Source organism: Rhipicephalus sanguineus, chromosome 1 (genome assembly GCF_013339695.2).
Source record: "Rhipicephalus sanguineus isolate Rsan-2018 chromosome 1, BIME_Rsan_1.4, whole genome shotgun sequence".
In the NCBI taxonomy this organism is placed as follows: Eukaryota; Metazoa; Arthropoda; class Arachnida; order Ixodida; family Ixodidae; genus Rhipicephalus; species Rhipicephalus sanguineus.
In genome coordinates this window covers 326,550,721-326,570,302 of record NC_051176.1, presented here as the reverse complement: position 1 = coordinate 326,570,302, position 19,582 = coordinate 326,550,721, and the positions used below count along the sequence as shown (strand labels likewise).

Genomic DNA, 19,582 nt, shown 5'->3' with positions numbered 1-19,582 from the left:
GCGTGAGTACGAACGTGAGTGAGTGCCTATGAGTGTGAGTAGGCGTGAGTATGAAGGTGAGTGAGCGCTTATGAGCGTGAGTAGGCGTGATTATGAACGTGAGTGAGTGCCTATGAGTGTGAGTGGGCGTGAGTATGAACGTGAGTGAGAGCCTATGAGTGTGAGTAGGCGTGAGTATGAACGTGAGTGAGAGCCTATGAGTATGAGTAGGCGTGAGTATGAACGTGAGTGAATGCTTATGAGTGTGAGTGGGCGTGAGTATGAACGTGAGTGAGAGCCTATCAGTGTGAGTAGGCGTGAGTATGAACGTGAGTGAGAGCCTGTGAATGTGAGTAGGCGTGAGTATGAACGTGAGTGAGTGCTTATGAGTGTGAGTAGCCGTGAGTATGAGCGTGAGTGAGTGCCTATGAGTGTGAGTAGGCGTGAGTATGAACGTGAGTGAGTGCGAAGGCTGAAAAAGCTGGGGTGAGTGAGTGTGAGTGAGTATTCTCTTACAGTGCTATGGATGCTAGATGGATGCTAGATGCCTATGGATGCTAGACACGGCGCGAACGCGCCTTATATCTTTCACACATTTTCTTTCACGGTGAGCGGAGCGGGGCGGTGCCGCCGTCTGTGAGATACGAAAAGAAGTAATGCTTCACGATCGACACTTACTAGCGCTTACTCCGAGATCGCACGTGATATCGGATGTAATGGTTAAAGCGTCTCAATTAGAGCTGTGCACGGGCCGTATTTCCGAGCCCGAGCCCGGCCCGGGCCCGCTGACTTTGTCGAAGGCCCGCCCGAGCCCGACGGCAAAGGGCTGCGAGCCCGCCCGGCCCGGCCCGACGTATGAAAACACAATCCCGGGCCCGGCCCGGCCCGGGTTTTTGAAGGTTCGCTGCGAAAACAAAACATCGTTTTCCGGTAATTTGGCATTTTATTGAGCATATCAAATATGATCAAACGACACACGACGAATAGTCTCTATTACACAGATTACAAATTGTCGTTCAAAAATAGCAAGCAGGTAGACGGCCTCATGCTAGCAACAATGGAGTTCGCTCGCCAAAGCCCTCAAGTGTATGGGGTATGCCCATGCAAGCGTCAGCTTGCACGAAGGCGATCTACGCCGGGTCGCTCGTCGCTGTCGCGGGCATTTTCACTCATATGGGATTTGGCCTTAAATCTAACGAGAACAGTCGTGTGGCGCCGCCACTAGCTCAGGTGGTGCTACTTCTCTGTTTGTCGGAGTGCAACAGAGGCAGTGCTTTACCTGCTCCGCTTTTGTTTAAAGTAACGAATGGAAAGGAAAAGCGGTAACGGGCGGTCGCGGAAAAGGCGCTGTATGCGTGCTGGAAAACAATTCCCGCTCATTCTCTATATTTCGGGCTTGAGTCGGGCTTTGCACCGGGCCCGAGCCCGGCCCGATGAAACTCCAAGTAGCCCGAGCCCGGCCCGGGCCCGAGGTGAAAATACGTCGGCCCGCCCGAGCCCGGCCCGCGGGCCGGATCGGGCTCGGGCTTTCGGGCTACCCGGAGCCCGTGCACACCTCTAGTCTCGATACCAGAAAGGTAGACTGGCCGCGCTGGCGTCGCCGAGGCACCCTTGACGCAGTTACGTTCATTGCCTTTGGCTTCGTGTTAGCGTGCGTCGGCTCATCGCAGTAGCGCAGATTCCACCTGCACCAACGGGATTTCTCCGCGGCCGACTGCTTCAATTGCGAGAGCACGGACTAACAAAACTGCTGCAATATGCGTTGCAGAAAGGACGCGATTTCGACGGGCGAATGTCGTGCCTTGGTGGAGCGAGAGCCGCGCCTGCGAGACAGAGGCCAGCGGGACGCACGCGTTTGCGGCTCAGGCTACGAACCTCTACCTCCCGTGTTGCTGAAGCGCAGTGTGTGTTATGTATGCATGGGCACAGGCGTCGGCTACCCATTACTAGAAAGCGCACACCGTGCCGTTTCTCTCCTAAATTGACGACGCTTTGGAGAAGCCCATACCGGGTACCAGTGTTGATTATGAGCTTGTTGATATCATCCTTACGCGGGATTCACGATTCGCTGTGTCCAAATATATGTTCACACCGTCAGCTACCACAACGGTTTAATAATGATCATGGGCGTTAGTCGTCGCGATAGAGACATGCTGTCAACATGGGTGCATCCACGTCAAACGGTGCTATAGGTGCCAAACACGAATAGACATTGTACAATCTCTCATATATCACTACACAATGAGCACTACTTCTGTGAAGACACGTTTCACTTTCGTGTTATACCGATTCCTATGACGGAGGGATCAGCCATATTTTTTTTATTCTTTCCATTCGTCGGGTCAGCGCTGCCGATGTCGGTTTTTCTTAACGCTCTCGCATTTAAATTACCAATGTCTGTTTTCGCCGTTCCAGGGTAGCTATAAACTATCAATCACCTGTGGCGCGTACCCGTACACTGCGGTCCGTGGTAAACGGGTATGTGCCACATGTCTGGAGGAAAGGGTTTGACGACGTACGTGACCGGATTTCCATGTTATTCATGTCAGGACCCGACAGTCATATTCGTCAAATCCTCTTACCCTCCCACGCCAATTTTGGGCTACACGAAGTCAAGGAGGCGATCATGAGAGCACCTAGACGTAGGCGGCTACATAGATAAATACGGAGACGGAAACGCTCAAAGCGCCAAAGGTTCGCCAAGAAATGCTTCTCATTTAAAAAATTGGCCGCGTATCTGCGTGCTTCGCTGCAAATGTCGTGTAAAGACGATAGAAGAGGCGCTGTGCGAGATATGGACGCCATCTGGCAATACGTCGGGAAACATGAGTGCTGTGTTGCGTGCTGGTAGTCCCGGCGCAGCAGCAGGCGAAGACCGGCGGTGACCAACGCGACCGGCGGGGACGCCAGCCAGCCCGAAAACGCGGTTTGGCGCGAAGCGCTGAAGCAGAGAAACGTCCGCACTCAACGAGTACTCTCCACACACTCTTTTATTTACACGTCGCCTGGGTAAAACAGGAACGCCAGAGCGGCGCCCACAACCGGCAGCCTGAAGGCCGCCCACAACGCTACTTTTTCATTCTTTAAATATTTTTTTTTTCACCTTCTTGGCCTTCTCAAAACTAAAGTTTTTCAACACCAACCCATGGCATTCGTACAGTGCAATACAGAACCGAAACCGAAACAACAATGAGCTCGTGCGGAGGGCACGGAGGAAGGCAAATTTCAGCGCAGTCGCATTTTCAGCTTTGTTGAAACAGCGCTCACTAGACGACGACGAAGTAAAAGAAGGCACAGGACAGGCAGCGCCTGTCCTGTGCCTTCTTTTACTTCGTCGTCGTCTAGTGAGCGCTGTTTCGACAAAGATGAACGCATACCAACTCGCTCAAGCTTCCATTCTTATGCATTTTCAGCGCAGCTTAAGAAACTAGGGTCCTTAAAATTACGTATGTATGCATTTTCTATTAAAGGAACACGCCACCTAATACTTACCTAGTGATGTTGCACCTCAGATATGCATGATATTTACTTTTTGATCGACAACGTTCACAAGTATGAACAGCTGTACCAGTTCAAGACGGCTGGCCCTTGGGCAAGTGGTTCAACTTTGGCCGAGTGGCTGAATCGAGGGACGTGCCGACAAACAGAAAGACAGACAGAAGGACAGACCAAAATTTCTGCGTTTAAGTTCCCCAAGAAAGACTATCGTCTTTAAAATCCTGTCTCGCCCGTCGTCAAGCCCTTTCGTCCAGGCACATGTGGCACATGACCGTATACCACGGACCACAGTAAGCGGGTATGCGCCACAGGTGATGGACAGTTTTATCTTCCCAGGAACGGCTAGAAGGGACAATGGTAACTTAAATGCGAGAACTCATAAAAGAAGTTTCGAATAAAACATTGGCCAAATCCTGTACCAGTTTGAATCAAACTGAGCCAGATCCATTAAAGCAGCGCTGCGTCAACTGTCGTGACCGAAACAACCAACATGGCCGCATCCAATCTGTTTCATTAGTCTCCTAGTTGCTTTGCTATCGTGTTTTCGTTCCACCATTAGTCGTTTCTTTATTTTTTTTTTGGAGGGGGGTGGGTGGAAGGGGGGTGCTGACTGAAGGACATGATGTCGTAGGGCAAAACTCGAACATACAGAGTAAGAGGCCGGATTTCGTACTTTTTTCTCCCTCTCTTGGAGTTTTGCGCTACCGTATCGTGTCCTTCTTTCGCTCTGAGACGGTATATTGGAACAGAAGACAACTGAAATGAAGATAACGGGCACCAATCTATTCCTTGAACAAGAAGAAGTGATCCGAAACGGCGCGGCATAAAAGGAAAAAGAAGAGCTGGAGCATTTGTGGTACAACAGCGTTTGTGAAGGCCCTCAACAGATGCCAAGCGCTGCGGACAGTCCCTTTGCCTCACTCGCTATATAGGTCCAGTAATCGCCGCCCATGCAACAAAGGACGGCACCGACGGAAGCGCAAGGATGGTGTTACATTAGTCGCAAAATATTGCTATATCGTTCATTCGCTAAGATGTCTTTCACTAGGTAGTTAAAACCCAAATGAAATGCTCCAGTCTACAAGAGCCAAATGAAAATTTACTCCTGAATATCGACAATGGCGGGCTATATAGATTGCAGCCGCAATATAGATTTGAGGCATTTTTGTGACATGAGCACACTGGCAAACAATTGTTGGAGCAGGCCCGGCCATGCGGTCAGCAGCAGAAAACTGCATTTCTTCCCATTGTCAGTTAAAGTGAACCTGGCTCTTTAAAAAAAAAAAAAAAACGCCACATATTAGAGTGTGCCCGTTGTTTATCCGCTTCGCGATGTAGGCATGAAATTATCATCAGCTATGTTAATTATAGCCAAGCCTAATAAGCCTGGTTGAACATGATAAAACATAATTAGCTAAGAATAATTAAGTAATTAAGTCATAGTCCAACCCGGGTAGCCCACATGGTCTAGATATTCTAAAAAAGTCAGCGCAAACAAAACGGAACACAAGAAACAGTACAAGCGCTGTGTTCTGCCTTTCTTGTGTTCCGTCTTGTTTGCGCTGACTTTTTTACAATATGCATCAGTTCCAACTCGCCCACCTCTATACCTTACATGGTCTAGAAAACGTCAATTTTAGGGATAAATGGGATAAAACGGATTCTGAACCAATTTCGACGTTTTAAAAACGCCACAGAAAGGCCGTATTATATCTGTTTTTCGTTACGTCTAGAAAACGCACTTTTTAAGACCATTTTTGTCAGCAACGTCTTGTAATGAGACATTTCAAGACGTTCGTTCGGTTCTAAACCAATTTCGACGTTTTAAAAACGTCACGGAAAATACCGGATTATATCTTGTTTGTAACGTCTAGAAGACGCAATTTATAAGACGTTTTCTCGCCGAGCAGCGGATCGCGCGCCATTTGATTCATGCATGCATGGGCATGCATGAACCACCGCTAATTGAAATTTGAACTCGAGCCTGCGCACGCCATCTCTCAATGCGATAAAGAAACGCGCAAAAGGATAAAGGCGTGTGGTGTCGACATTGCATCAGCAATCATGAAGACTTCAAAGTTCTTTAGCCAGTAAACTTGACGTAGTTTACTATATTTTACTCGCAGCGATAACCATCTAACTTCCTCACGAAGGTCTTCGCGCTGACTGTATCGCGCGGCTATATTGCTTCTGCAATGTCAGTTTACCTCACCGATTTCGCATGGGCGGTCGCGCTCACCGGTCATGCCCTCTTTTGCTATGTTTCGTGCTCGTGTCGTGATTCATGGAGGCTATGAACGCAGCTGTGAAGAAACTATACTTCGCTGCGTGTTAAACTTGTGGACTCGAATGCAAGCATGCCTCTTTGGAGCGACTGTTACGCTGTCTGACGGTTAGGCCTAGTCCCGCAATATTCCCTGTTGAAAAATGCACTCATCAGATTCGCAACCTCCTTTCTTCTATGGTCGAGGGATGGACGTGGTTACGTTGACGGTTGACGTGCGATTAGTTTTCTCTGGATTTGCGGATTCAGTAAACCACGGGCTACTGCCATTTTTGAAGGTAAGTTCATTTTTATCGCATTTCCGCTCAGCATTTGAGAACTCTGACAGATGAAACAGCGTGTTCCAGTTGATCACGCGTTGCATGTGCGACATGTTTCAGCAGTACGTGACTGCGGAATTTATTCGGCATGCATGATAAAGCAGTCGAAATTTACAACACAGGTCATGGTTTCCGTTCATGTTCGAATGTATTTATATTTCTTAACCAGATTTCAGTAAAATGACTGTTTTTTCTTGGCCGCTTGATGAGGTATAGTTTCAACATATACATTATGTTAAGCTATACGTATGCCGCGTAATAGGCAGTTTTAGAATAGGGTACGCAAAGATAGCGTTCGTTGGCCGCGTATGCTATTTCTGCCTCTTAACGTGAGTACGCAAGAGGATGGCGTACGACACATGCGCAGTAGCCAGTTTTGCAATAGGATACGCAAAGACAGCGTTGGTTGCGTACGTAGCCTATAACGCATGTGCAGTGGCGACAAACGCTAACGAAAAGCTTCGCGCACCAAATTTTAAAACTGCATAGTTGGAAGTTACGGCATGTGTCATCTGTTTTATTGTCACTGAAGTTTGTGGATGAGAGAATCTTTGCAGCGACAGCGTACTGGTTCATAGTTTTTTCCACAGTACTATCTGCATGTAACGAAAGGCTGGGCACGCTTTTCTGTTAGTTGCGAATTTCTGAGGGCATGAGAGTCAAAGACGCGTTTCACGGGTCGGAGGTCGGCATTTTTTCTCAGTGCTGAACAAGGGTTGACAGCTGGCCGAATTGGTACGGGAACATCTTAAGAACATCTTTCTTTGCTGCGGGAACATCTTTGCTGCGGCGTTTTAATGTTGACACGATTTTCAATAAACTAGTTGTGAGTCTGCGCTCGTTTTCGTCAGTTCTTTCTTGGTGTCTCGTCCTGCTGCGCAGTTTTTTCTTAAGATGTTCTCAGTGCTGCTTTGACTATCTCGATGCGTTTTTGGACTCGTGATTAATGTTTCCCCCTCTCTGTTAACCTCCTCCTTTCTCTGTAAAGATAGATAGATAGATAGATAGATAGATAGATAGATAGATAGATAGATAGATAGATAGATAGATAGATAGATAGATAGATAGATAGATAGATAGATAGATAGATAGATAGATAGATAGATAGATAGATAGATAGATAGATAGATAGATAGATACTACGTTCAAACTCGCAGAAGTTCGCTAAGAAATGCTTCGCATTTAATAAATGCAGACAGCCGAGCGCGTAAACGCCGCGCAGTTCGCATTTCTTTATCGCGTTAGTACGCGTGCGTGCGCGTGTAGGCAAGTGAAAACTGCGGCTATTTATTTTCTAATCAGTTAGAGAACAACAGCATGCTTCATTCGGGGCTGCAAAAGCGCACGCAATGCGTAAAACCTGCGTTACTCCGCGTGAAATCAACACCGCGCCGCCGCAGCTTCGGCCGCGCTGGAACAAATATGGCGGCGGGCAGGACGGTCGCGGTACTTTTCCCGTTCCAGTGACTTTAGCGTTTGCAGGTGGGTAACGCCATGGAGAAGGAGAGCGCAAATGCTGCTCAACGGCGCAGAAGAGCCGAGAAGCTTATGTCATCGGATCCCGAAGTAGTTGCCTCGCAATTAGCGGTTCAGCGTACGAAGAATGAAGAAGCACTCTGACGTTGAGCAAAAATAAATATGCATGTGCCACATAATACGTATACCGTGTGTGTGTCATTGGAGCAGCAGTAAAATGACAATCAAGCTAATCCTAGACAATCTGGAAAGCTCAGAATAATCAGCTGAACCTTTGCTAACGCTACGTATATCCTGGCATAGCCGAGCTAAGCCACTGCAAATTTTTTCTTAACGCTCTGGCATTTAAATTACCTGCGTCTGTTCTCGCCGTTCCTGGGTAGATATAAACTGTCAATCACCTGTGGTGCATACCCGTACACTGCGGCCCGTGGTAAACGGTTATGGGACACATGTGTCTGGAGGAAAGGATTTGACGACGTACGCGACAGGATTTTGCATGTTATTTATGTAATGACCAGACAGTCATATTCGTCAAATCCTCTTACCCTCCCATGCCAATTTTGGTGTACATCAAGTTAAGGAGGCGATCACGAGAGCAACCAGACGTAGGCAGATAGATAGATAGATAGATAGATAGATAGATAGATAGATAGATAGATAGATAGATAGATAGATAGATAGATAGATAGATAGATAGATAGATAGATAGATAGATAGATAGATAGATAGATAGATAGATAGATAGATAGATAGATAGATAGATAGATAGATAGATAGATAGATAGATAGATAGATAGATAGATAGATAGATAGATAGATAGATAGATAGATAGATAGATAGATAGATAGATAGATAGATAGATAGATAGATAGATAGATAGATAGAAGTGTCTTGGGTTCGCTAAGAAAGGCTTCGCATTTAAAATTCCGCCAGATCCCCCGCATTGTGGCAATCGGTTTCATGCGGAGCAGTCAGTGACCTATGCCGAATTGATCCACCTCGTAACCAAGCGTTACGAGGTGGATCAAAATATTGGGTACATTTAATAGTGCCCATATCGTGGGCTTGTCCGGTAGCGTCGGCTACACTGGCGGGTGTCGGCACTCACGTTAGAGCAGAGATGCCAGTTTTATTGCGTAGAAGTGCACGCTATGGTAGGATGAAGTGCATATCATAAGTAGGGGTCGTCGGCGTATACGAGCAATGCTTGACTATACCTTGCAGTAGTCAATATTCATTAGATTGTGCACTTGTGTCTATTACATTGTATTACACGAAGGAATACGGCGCAATTCAATGTGGCCTGATGCCCCCTGTATCAAAGCGCTGTCGTGAAAGGATGCCATGAAGTTCTTAGAATACGGAGAGCCGTGTTAGCGATAGTCTTCAGGCATGGTACTGGTGCTCTCTTGTACACCTTCTAAAGCGACTTCCCAACTTTTCCGATGTAGTGTGCCTTCGCAACAACGCTCGTCTTTGCCCACCATGGTTTCATGTTCGTCGGTCGGTGTTTTCCACAAGCAGTGCCGTTCGGCTTTTTTAAACCATCGCGAATTGGCTTACGAACATTATGACACGCGTTACAATAGCGTAGGCGCTTTGTAATGCCCATCATTCCCTCGCATCAAGCCACGAAATTTTACTAAAGAGAAAACATCGCTAATGCGCCCTCTTGATGAACATGCCTATACATTTGTCCTATTATTGAACAACCATGTTGTGAAGTGACAAAAATGGGCCTCAGTATAGCCCACTGCATGATATTCTGCCAATGACGAAGTTGTCCAACCCAGACCACCAGGTTGATGGGCACGGGGGGTGTTCATTCCACATTCCGCAAAGTGTAACCAATTAAACCTATCCCTGCTGCAGCAAAAGTTCCCATTAATAAATGCTGACATTTAACACAGCTAACGCTTGTCGTCGGGCGAATGCGACCTGCCGATTCTCGTTTGATTCTGGCTGAAACCAGCACGTGCGTCAAGACTTGCAGGCAGCCATAAACGTGGCAAATATTTTCCTGAATACTAATGACGTACAGTGGAAGCCGAGCAAATAGCTAGCGACCACTGCGCACCCTTCATGCCTGCGCTCGTTGTTTTATCGATGCATATATCTGCACCATACGCGAATGTGCACACATGACAGATCATTTGCAACATTCGCTGGCATGCTCGTGTAACTGGTTGGGTTGTTGTTGAGTGGCGGTTAATGGCAGCTAGCTTTGAAAAATGCCCATCAACAGAGCGCCGCCTTAGTGAAGGTTGTGTTGCACAAAATAGAAAAATAAAACAGCAAGAAACGGAAGATGCAGAAAACGAGGAAGTTAGTCGAGGACAGACAAAGCTCAATCAAATGCAAGGACTGTCGTGATCGCAATGCAAGCTATATAGCGTTACGTTAGTGGTACGAATTGAATTCACAAATAAAATGCAGGGATGACATCATGACGCAATTTTTTTTGAGGCAGCCAGAAAGCTGGCAGTAAACGGGGCCATGGGAAATGGTTATGAATAAATTGATAGTAAAATGTGTAAACAAGACATTAAGGCGAAAACCTTATATGCCTCATCAAACGCGAAATTTGACCGTCGGCGTCCCGCGTCCTGAGGCGTCGGGAACGAGTGGTGCAAAAAATCATCATCACGTGATGACGTCACAGACCGAAAAATTTAACACGAAAGTGTTTTATGCCGGGGTCCACCACGGCTCCACTGACGCATTTCCGTCACGGATATGACGTTGTAAAATATAAAGACTAACATATGGCAAAGAAAAAACTAGAAGAAAAACTTCCGTCACCTGGAATCAAACTCGCGACCTCTCGATCCCCAGCGCGCAGCGCGAAACGACTCCGCCACAAACGACACGTTCTTCGTCATACCACGGTCGCTGGATGAAAAGGCGCTTTTTCATCCAGCGGCCGTGGTCATACTAACGGCGTGCTATTTATATACACCATTTGCCAGTGGCGGTACTCAGAGATCAGGGTACATCAGCGTGTTTTCGTTATCACTAGCGAGATGGCGCGAAGGGCTCGAAGAGCGCGCTTTAAATGTCGTCGCCCCCCGCGTTGAGATAAGAGTGTGTCTCTACAGGGCGTGGTCGCTCCTGCGCGCGCGCTTATCTTGTACATCTTGCGCTCTCACCGCAGGTGTGCGTTCAAGTTACAGAGAGCATGAAGGTCATTTCGCTCACCGCAGCGGCCGCTTTTGCGAAAGGAGCGCGCTGCTCACAAACAAATAAGTTACAACTGTGACAGTTCGCGCTCATCCTGTGTATACTTGTGCGTTCGTTTCGTGCGTCCTCCTTTGTATTTGACCAGCGCGCTATAACTGTCGAGCTGTGACAGTTGTTAGTTCGCGCTCGTCCTGTGTGTGTTCGTTCCGTGCGTCCTTTCTGCTTGAGCAACGCGTTGGAAGTTTCGAGCTGCTTGCCGTTCTTCGCGTGACATTACAACTTGTTGCTATAGCATTCATTCTTTCGCCCTCGGGGCGAAACAATGCACAAAAAATGCTCAACTACGTCTGTGCAGACACGTTTTACTTTCGTGTTATACCGATTCCTATGACGGAGGGATCAACCATGTTTTTTTTACGTCATTATGACGTCACAAATTCTGGCGTGACGTCATGAGATGTAACGCCACATGGTTAAAGTCCCTCTATCTTTCAAAAGTAGCGAAAGGTCTTGATCCAGCCGCCGCGCCCTGCGATAGGCTGGTTGGCGACATGTGACCTTTTCACCTTCGCGCCCCGCCCAAAGGGTCCAGCGGCGGCAGCGCTGTGCCGGCGATAGGTACGGATCACTGTGTTTTCAAGCGTGGAGTTAGGCGATTTTAGCAAGTAGAGAGTCCTTCACGCGCCTCTGTCGCACTGTTGTTGGAAACTAGAAGCGTTTATGTACCTGAAGTTAAGTGGACGCAGGAATTCTGCGTTTGAATTTAATGTTTGGAGTGTGACGTGGTAGTATGCCGGGTCCCTATGCCTTCGGTTGCCTCACCGCGCGGAGGACGGAAAAAAGCTTTTCTTTTCTTTTTTCGTTCCTCGTGGTGACAAAAATATATGCTGAAGGAAGGTATGGCCCAACAAAATGAGTCGCAAGAAATTTGTGCCCACAGAAAACACGCGGCTATGCGAATTGATTTTGTAATGGTTATAACTTCAAGCAGCCTGTCGCCTCGCCGGCGTGCTTTTGTTTGTGCATATGCATGAACATTATCTCAGCAACGCTATTTTTGCTTCGCCATTCTTTATGCCGTAGATTTGTGCGTAGTAGTGAATGCAGTGTCACACCCAGTATCTCTAACATTAAATAGCTGGGAACCCAATAGAGCTGCCTTTGTTTTTCTCACCGGGGTGGCTTCAACACTACAAGCTCACAGGGAAATGACCATTTGGGATTAGTTTTTTGTCGCACCTTGCCGCGTTTTGCCGCACTACTGTGTGCGAGATCGATCAAGGCTTCTTCGTTGAAGCATTCCGCTTGATGTTTCCCCTAGATCTATAGGACCACAATGCGTTTGACAAGTTCGAGTAAATAATACTGCAAGACACTGGGAGGAAAAAACTGAAACCATACTGCCGCACTGAGCGTCTCTGCTAATTTTCCAAGGCAGAAGAAACGGAAGCCACCCTGCAAGCGAATGAGGGTGGATCAGTGCTCACAACAAAACTTACCAAAGAAAAGCTTTGTTGTGAATTCATGCAATAAAACCCAGTTTTTGAATTTGAAAAAAAGCTATTTTATTCTCTTGCATCTCTACAAAAAGCCACCTAACTCAGCCTTTCTTCTTTGAGTCTGGTTTTAGGGCCTGTAGGTGTACACATACCCCAAATTTATTTGAAATTGCATTGGGTAACATTGCAACATACCTTTATATCTGCGGGACACGGAGGCGGCGGGGGTAGTAAAAGGGGGATAGGTTTGAATAAATGCACGTCAGTAAAAACAGTTAAACGTTAAAATGGACGAGACACTAGTAGGCATGCTATATTTCGTAGACCTTGAAAGGTACTCAAGTTGCTGATATTCCTCAAATAAGCTTAGTTAAAAATACCGTGTAACCGTGGGAACACTTCCGAACGCTGACAAACACAGTCAAACCAATAACAGCGCGTATTTCGCGCTACGCACTACAAGAGCGCTAGGTGCCCGATGAAGTTTCTGAAAGTAGGAGTACGCTCACCACCTGCCTATTTTATTCGAACTAGAAAACAAGCACTTTTAGCTCACCCAAATACCACCTGTACTGCAAGTTACACTGAATGTCAAAATATGCAAATAAAAAAAATAAATATCTTGCATGACAGCTCCTGTGGGGAACCCGCTCGGAACCTGCTTAGGAAAAGAACGCGTTTTATTTCAACGTTTAACGTGCACCGTGCTCGTTAAAGTGATTGCACCTGTAGTTTGATAATTGATGAGCATCTTAGACTACAAATGTTAATAATTTAACGGTTCAAGTGAGCCCCGAGTTCGGTTTCAGGCGCCCGCAATATGCACGGGAGCGAGTGGCGCGTCGTCTGCTATCGCTGCTCCTTGGACCCCTCGAGAGGGCGCGCGTGTAGTTGTCGTTACCTTTAAAAATACAGGGACCTTACACCAACGTTTCTAGAACTACTTCAATTTGAAAACTCGGCTCTGCTGCGCGGCTCCGCCGCAAGCGGAGGCGGCGAGTGGCGCTGTAGTCTCGTCAGGCTTCAGCGAGGTGCGCCGACCGCTGCTACGGCTGCTACCGTATCGGTGCGCCGGAGCAGATGGGCCACTGCTTTGTATTGACGAACAGATTCCGGATCTTGTAATACGCAGCAGAAGGGATTACACGTGTTACGCGTCTGCAATGTCGACATGTTTTATGCCGGGCTGCACAGCAGCAAAAGGACAAACAAATGACCACGGCACTCTCTCTTGGGCTCAGCATAATCAGACGGGATAAAAGGCTGCCAGAAAAATCGCAAGTTAATGAGCGAATGTACTGTCGAAGTGCTGCTTGCTGGGCCAGTTCTTCACACCAAACTTGTGAAAACCCACGAAAACGGACGCAAAATTAAGTTAGGGCACATTTGATGTTGTAACCCTTTTTTCTTTGTACTTTGCCTAGAGCTTGGTACATGTGTTGGCTGTTTTGGTTGTTTCAGGCCAGTGTGGCTTTCAAGTATATGTCAGTTATAAGTTCAGCGTGGTGTTGTGATTTCTTCCTTCGTGTGTGCGTCTTTTTCGCTGGTGTTCTGAAGTGTTAATGAGCGATTCACGAATGACAGGATCGAAATGCCTCGTTTTTCCTGAAAATCTTCAGAAGTTGATGTGTAATTATTGTCGGTATTGCCGGTCTAAACGTAGTTCATATCGAATGCGACTGGCTCCTTATTTCCGCAACTTGCACGAGTGAGTCAGTCATGACCGACAGATTTGATCCTGGTCACGCTTTATCGCGATCAAATTTAATCGAGCAACACCATCGATAACTTTCTGAATCTCGAGCTTGCGAGACTGAAATTCTACTAGTGCGCCCTACAATTACGGTGGCTACTACATTGCTTTATTTTGATATGAATAACGACAGCGGAATAATGTACAGAGGCATTTCGCTGTATTCCTTCCGTTCCTTGGGCACTAGACATCATCAAAATCCGAGTTGCAATAAAGCCTGTAATTGGGCAAGGCGAAGGCTGTCAGAGGAAAGACAGCACGAAAGGATTCCCTCGCGAGCCTCCGACGAAATTATGCAATGGCCTGTTTGTTTCTAAATACCTACGAGAACATTTACAGACTCTTCTGGTAGCCAGGCAAGAGGTTTGCGAAATCAGCTGTTCTGGTATTTCAATATTGTACTTAGCCAGTGAGCAACGCTAATGTATGTATAGCAATGAACATGACGAGAGCAGCAGCGACGGTCGTGCTCACGGTGCCTACTGTCATTCGCGTAACACAGAACATGAGCAGACCCGGTCTCAGATATTGTTGCTGAACCGTACTATTTAACACGATTACCTTAGCGGAAAAATAAGTCGTTTTCGCAACTGTGTTGATAAGCAATTCAGTATATTTGCGCGGACAATCGCATCTGTCCGCCGCCTTCACTCGCGCTTCGCCGTCTGCTACGTAGAGCCTGTTGCTGCAGTAGCGCCACCTGCACCGGAAGTCGGTTGCGCGCCGCTTTCAGAGTACGGCGGGGAGTTTGGCAACTGAAAGAAGTTCCATAAACGTTGCCTTACACATGGTGCCGTTGTAGCGCCCTCCTTTGGGCGGTGAACAAAACCGGAGAGCGCGCGACCTCAAAAGAAGAAAATAAAGACGGGGCTTGGCTGTGGCACGTGAAGCCACAGCTTGTGTTCCCTGCTGGAGTCGATTCAGCCGTCTCGTTCCTGTGGCCCGAGGCCAGGTCAGGTGCAAAAGGCTCTCCTCGGAGGGGCAGAATAAGTACATGACGAGGCTCCCCAATAGAGAGTTTTAGTTTAGCGCGCGCAAACCGGTACGTACGCAACGGCCTGCGCGCTGCGTACGTTAGAGTTGAGGCTGTCTCCTACACTTTTAGTTTACCGTACGCAACAACCGAAACGTGGACTGCGTCTAGGCGTCAGCGCCTTCGTCTCGGCGTGTTTTTCTGCGCCATCTAGTGGCTAAGAAATAAACTACAATATCCGATCATAGTTGACACAAGTCAAGGCACGAGACAAGGCAAGATTTTACGATGGCGCAAATTTTGTTGAGGTGATCTGTGGTGAACGGTGACGGTTGGTACGACTTATACGAGGCGAGCAGCAGCGAGGGAGGAAAAATGCCTTCCAGCACCCTTTCGAATCAGCGCCTTTTGGCCACTATTTCATGGGAAGAGATAGACGATTTGATGCTCACTAACCGAGAGCGGTGGCTTTTGAAGGGCGACTGCAGTCTCGACGACATCGAATATCTCCTACATCTTTGCAGCGATCACTGTCCACTGCACTGGGTCCGCGAACGGATTCAAGCTACTCACGTAGGTAAGCAGCTCCAAATCGAGGGCAATTCCGAAATGGGCGCGGGATTTATTCCCTGCCATGAGCGCCGTGCCGCTTGTGCTGCTGTCGGACGCAGCCATTTTGCTTGTCTCGACCGGTCGAGATCTCGCGAGAGAAGCGCCCGTAAAGCACGCAACGGCCGTAGCGGGCGGAACGTAAGCGCCGAGATCTAGCGTGCGCATCTCTCTTAGGTTCAGCGCATGCGCAGTCTTGCTCTCTCTCACCTGTTGCGCGCGCTAAACTAAAACTCTCTAATACGTGGACTGAGAGGAAGAAGATGGCCTCGTCATGCGTGAATGCACAAGGGACCCTGTGATTTTTTTCTAACGTGCGCAGGCATCAAATACACAGCATCGCAGAAACCACCCGTACAGGAAGCGAGTCCCTGAACACGCCCCATTTGCACAATATCGGTCAGTTCCACACAGCAGAACTAAACTGTAACTGTAAAGTGGCGCTGACATTTGCTTGATTTGAGGCATAGCTTTCTTTAGGGTGTATTTACAATGCTGGTAATATGTTCTTTGAAGCCAGTCTATATTCTTAAGTCCCACGCACCAGTTGCTCTTATCAACACAATATTTCCCAATGAGCATTTGAGTATTGTAAGATAGACATTTTACGACTATAAAGAAACAACAAGGATTGAATTAATTCGTGAAAAGTGGCAGCGCACACCATTTCGCCGCATCTTCCTGCAAAATGCACAATCATGTGCTCATTTAATTTCCCGGTAAAATTTGGTATCATCAGCCTACAATGTTATTAATAAAGGCCCTAGCCGAACACCGGAGTGACAAGGCGAAGAGCGCAGCGAATGCGATTTATTCGAGATTCGAAAGAAACTCATGAAAAACAACGAGGCACGGTTCCCTGTTTGTTCAGGGACGCTGCAGAGTAAGACGGGACGAGCTCTCCTTTCTCTGGTGCGCAGTTTGATAAGCTTTATGCGTTACAAATTATAAATGTTCCTGACAGCATCATGGGACACCTACTGTACTGGACAAGTAATTTTCTTCAGTCTTTGGCAGACTGTTCAGGTGATGTACGCACTTTTTCCGAGTGCTCAAGTAGCAAATGGGAATGACTGCGTCAATTTTTTTCCCTCGACCTTTTTCGCTAGCCTCAAGCTTCGGTTCCTGATAGGAATTGAATAGGGCGGACGCGAATGTGGACGTCTTCGCATACACGAAACAGCAAGATGACAGCCAGTCATAGAGTACTTTTAGCTATCTGGCTCGCACTGTTTTTTTCAGCTCCGGCTGCGGGACAGCCCGAAGATGTGCTTCGCGCCGCTGGCACGAGTAAGAGCAAAGAGCGCGCATGCAAGTCATCAGAAGGCGAGAGAATGCAATGCCCCATGCGGGACCTTCGAGGTATTATGAATAAACGAGGGCAGGGTAAAGATGGAGCGCCACATCACAGCCAAAATGGCCGATGACGTCTATACTTGTCATGAACGAAAGTTGGTCCCACTTGAAGCCAATGCAGACTACGCTCGTCATAGTTTTGTGTCTTGGCACTGGGTGGCCACACTTGTTGTGCCGTCTCGTCTGTCATTGCATTGCCATGCGGTGAAGCCACCTTCGAGCTATTTTTCTTACGCAATTAGGGAAATAAAGGAACCCCATGAATTGAAATAATGGTGGCATTTTATTCAGAATAAAAAGCTCTACAAATTGAGCGAAAAAAATTCTGGCTAATTTGGTGTACTTTTCTTCTTTTTTCACGGTAGGTAAAGAGTTAAGCAAACAATTCCAGGACTTTCAAGGGCTTTGAAAATGCACTTTTCGATTTCATAGGCTTTCAAGGACCTGCTTTTGGTCAACGGCTACAGGACCCGCAGAATGAAGAAAGGAAACGGGGACGAAAGCATGTTGGCAAATCTTAGGCTTAAGGAAAAACGATAAATGCGCGAACATAGCTATTGAAAAAAAAAAAAAAAAAACTTTTTGCGAACAGGAGTGACGATAATCTTGTATATCGCTGGAACTATCACTTTTAAGGATTGGCGTAATTCCGAAAAGAAGGAAATAGCCTGGTACTCAAAGTACGATTTAACACCATATGTCGAATAACTTCGTGTTTAACAGCGTTGATTGGCCTCGTCATGTAGAACGCGAGAACGTCGCTTGTCTCGTCGTGATTCAGAAACCAGCTTTGTCTAGCATCGGTCTGTAGACAATTTTACGGATGGGTTTCGGTGCCGCTTTGTAACAACTAAACGAGCTGCAGTGCTACGGTACACGCTTAATCAGGTCCTGGCTAAATGCTGGCTATATCCAGGAGACGAAATATGTCCGGTTTCCTGCCTATATGTAGCAGTTTAAGCGGGACCTGATTTAGAGTGTAGACGCATGAAAACGATTGGGTTGGTGCATTCGACGATTCATTAACTTCACGTCACGATATACAAAATAAGAAAGCATTCCATTGGCTGAATGGCACAGAAAAGTACCTTCGATTCGCAAAGTTGAGCTGTGCATTTTGCAGGCGGCATGAGCATCACATAAGCATCTCACAGCAATGGAGCCTACGGCGCTACGCAAACTCCAGACCTTACACAGGCTACGTGCATCCTACCCCGCAGAGCTATATGTCCATGGACCACACCAACCCTGTTTCACATTGCGTGGCAGTGATCACTACACAATGAAGAACACAGATGGTCAGGCACTGCTGTCCAGCTCGGCCTTTGAGGACCAGCTTTGGCTGCTCCAAAGGGCCAGCGGAGACCTTGTGATAATAAAGTTTGGTTCTCTCGATTAGGTAATAACATGAGCTTTAAATAGGCTAGTCAAAAGTGTGTTCTTTCAGCAGGTATACTGGTGATTTAAACGTGCCGAGTATAAATTTTAAGGGCAAAGTGCTGGTCAAGTTGTACAGTATTAACCTATTACGTAGGGATGCATGATTACACATACAAAGGGACAGTTTTTCAATCGCATCATTCCGCCTATGGCTTAATCGGCCAAAAAACACCTTGTTCTCGACCTGGCAGCGTGGATTCCTTCTGCGTTGGTCGAACCGACTTTTTCGTAACTAAATTGGACCTTTCTATCGCCGGTCATTGCATGACTGACGTGAAATGAAATCGCACCTGTGTCATCGTCGGGGCTGGATCCGCTCGAGTCCGGTGGCTCGTAGCGCGCGTGGGTGCGCATGTGGCGCGTGATCATGTCGCGGCGGCAGGCGGCGTACGGACAGAGCGGGCACTTGTACGGCTTCTCGCCTGTGTGGGTGCGCTGGTGCGTGCTCAAGTGGTCACTTCGGCTGAACACCTGGCCGCACACGCGGCACGTGTACGGCTTGAGGCCCGTGTGCAGCCGCATGTGTCGAGTGAGCATGTCGCTGCGAGCGAAGCAGCGGCCGCACACGTCGCAGCCGTAGGCGCGCCCGTCTCCCGGCGGCCGGCCGTGGCGGGATGCCACGTGCTTGGCGAGCCGGTCGCGCTGAGCGAATCCCTGGCCGCACGAAGAGCACACGTGCGCCGGCAGCGACAGGTCGAGCGGCCCGTCCGGCCACTCGGCGCAGCACGAGGAGTCCGACGAGCAGCTGGCCGGCGGCGAGAACACCACGTCGTCGCGCCGCTCGGCCAGTTTGTCGAGCACGGCGCTGAGGCGGCGCCGCTTGCTCGTCATGTCGGCGGCGCCCGCAGCAGCCCAGGCTGCCCAGGCCGCCCGCCGGCCATCCGCTGCGCTGCGAGAAGAAGCGCTTGAGCCTCATGGTGGCAGCCGCGGCGGCTGCAGCTCACCTGATGCCCGTCGTGGTCGCCCTCACGCGCCGCCACAACGCGCGCGTCTGCGGCGCCAGCGGCCGCTTCGAGGCAGCAGGCCGCCCCCCTATGCGCCGCCGCAGCCAATGAGCGCCCAGCGCCTCCCCCGCCGCCGCCGCCCACATTCGGCATTTGCGCGGCTTAAAGATCCTCGCTTGATAGGGCGCACCTTTTCAACGGTCTCAGCATTGTCATTAGAACTGCGTTCGGTCCAACCTCGCCATCAAGTGTGATTTGGTTCTCATC

General features: G+C 48.3%; 1 protein-coding gene across 1 annotated transcript in view; it reads right to left on the bottom strand.

Moving 5' to 3' along the window:
- The window catches only part of LOC119379514 (zinc finger protein 22), a 160,913-nt gene extending 141,656 nt beyond the window's left edge, over positions 1-19,257 (bottom strand). The window contains exon 1 of the mRNA XM_037648813.2: positions 18,662-19,257. Within this exon, the coding sequence (XP_037504741.1) occupies positions 18,662-19,202 (541 nt within the window). The 5' untranslated portion in view covers positions 19,203-19,257. The remainder of the gene's footprint in view (positions 1-18,661) is intronic.
- Positions 19,258-19,582: the final 325 nt, after the last annotated feature.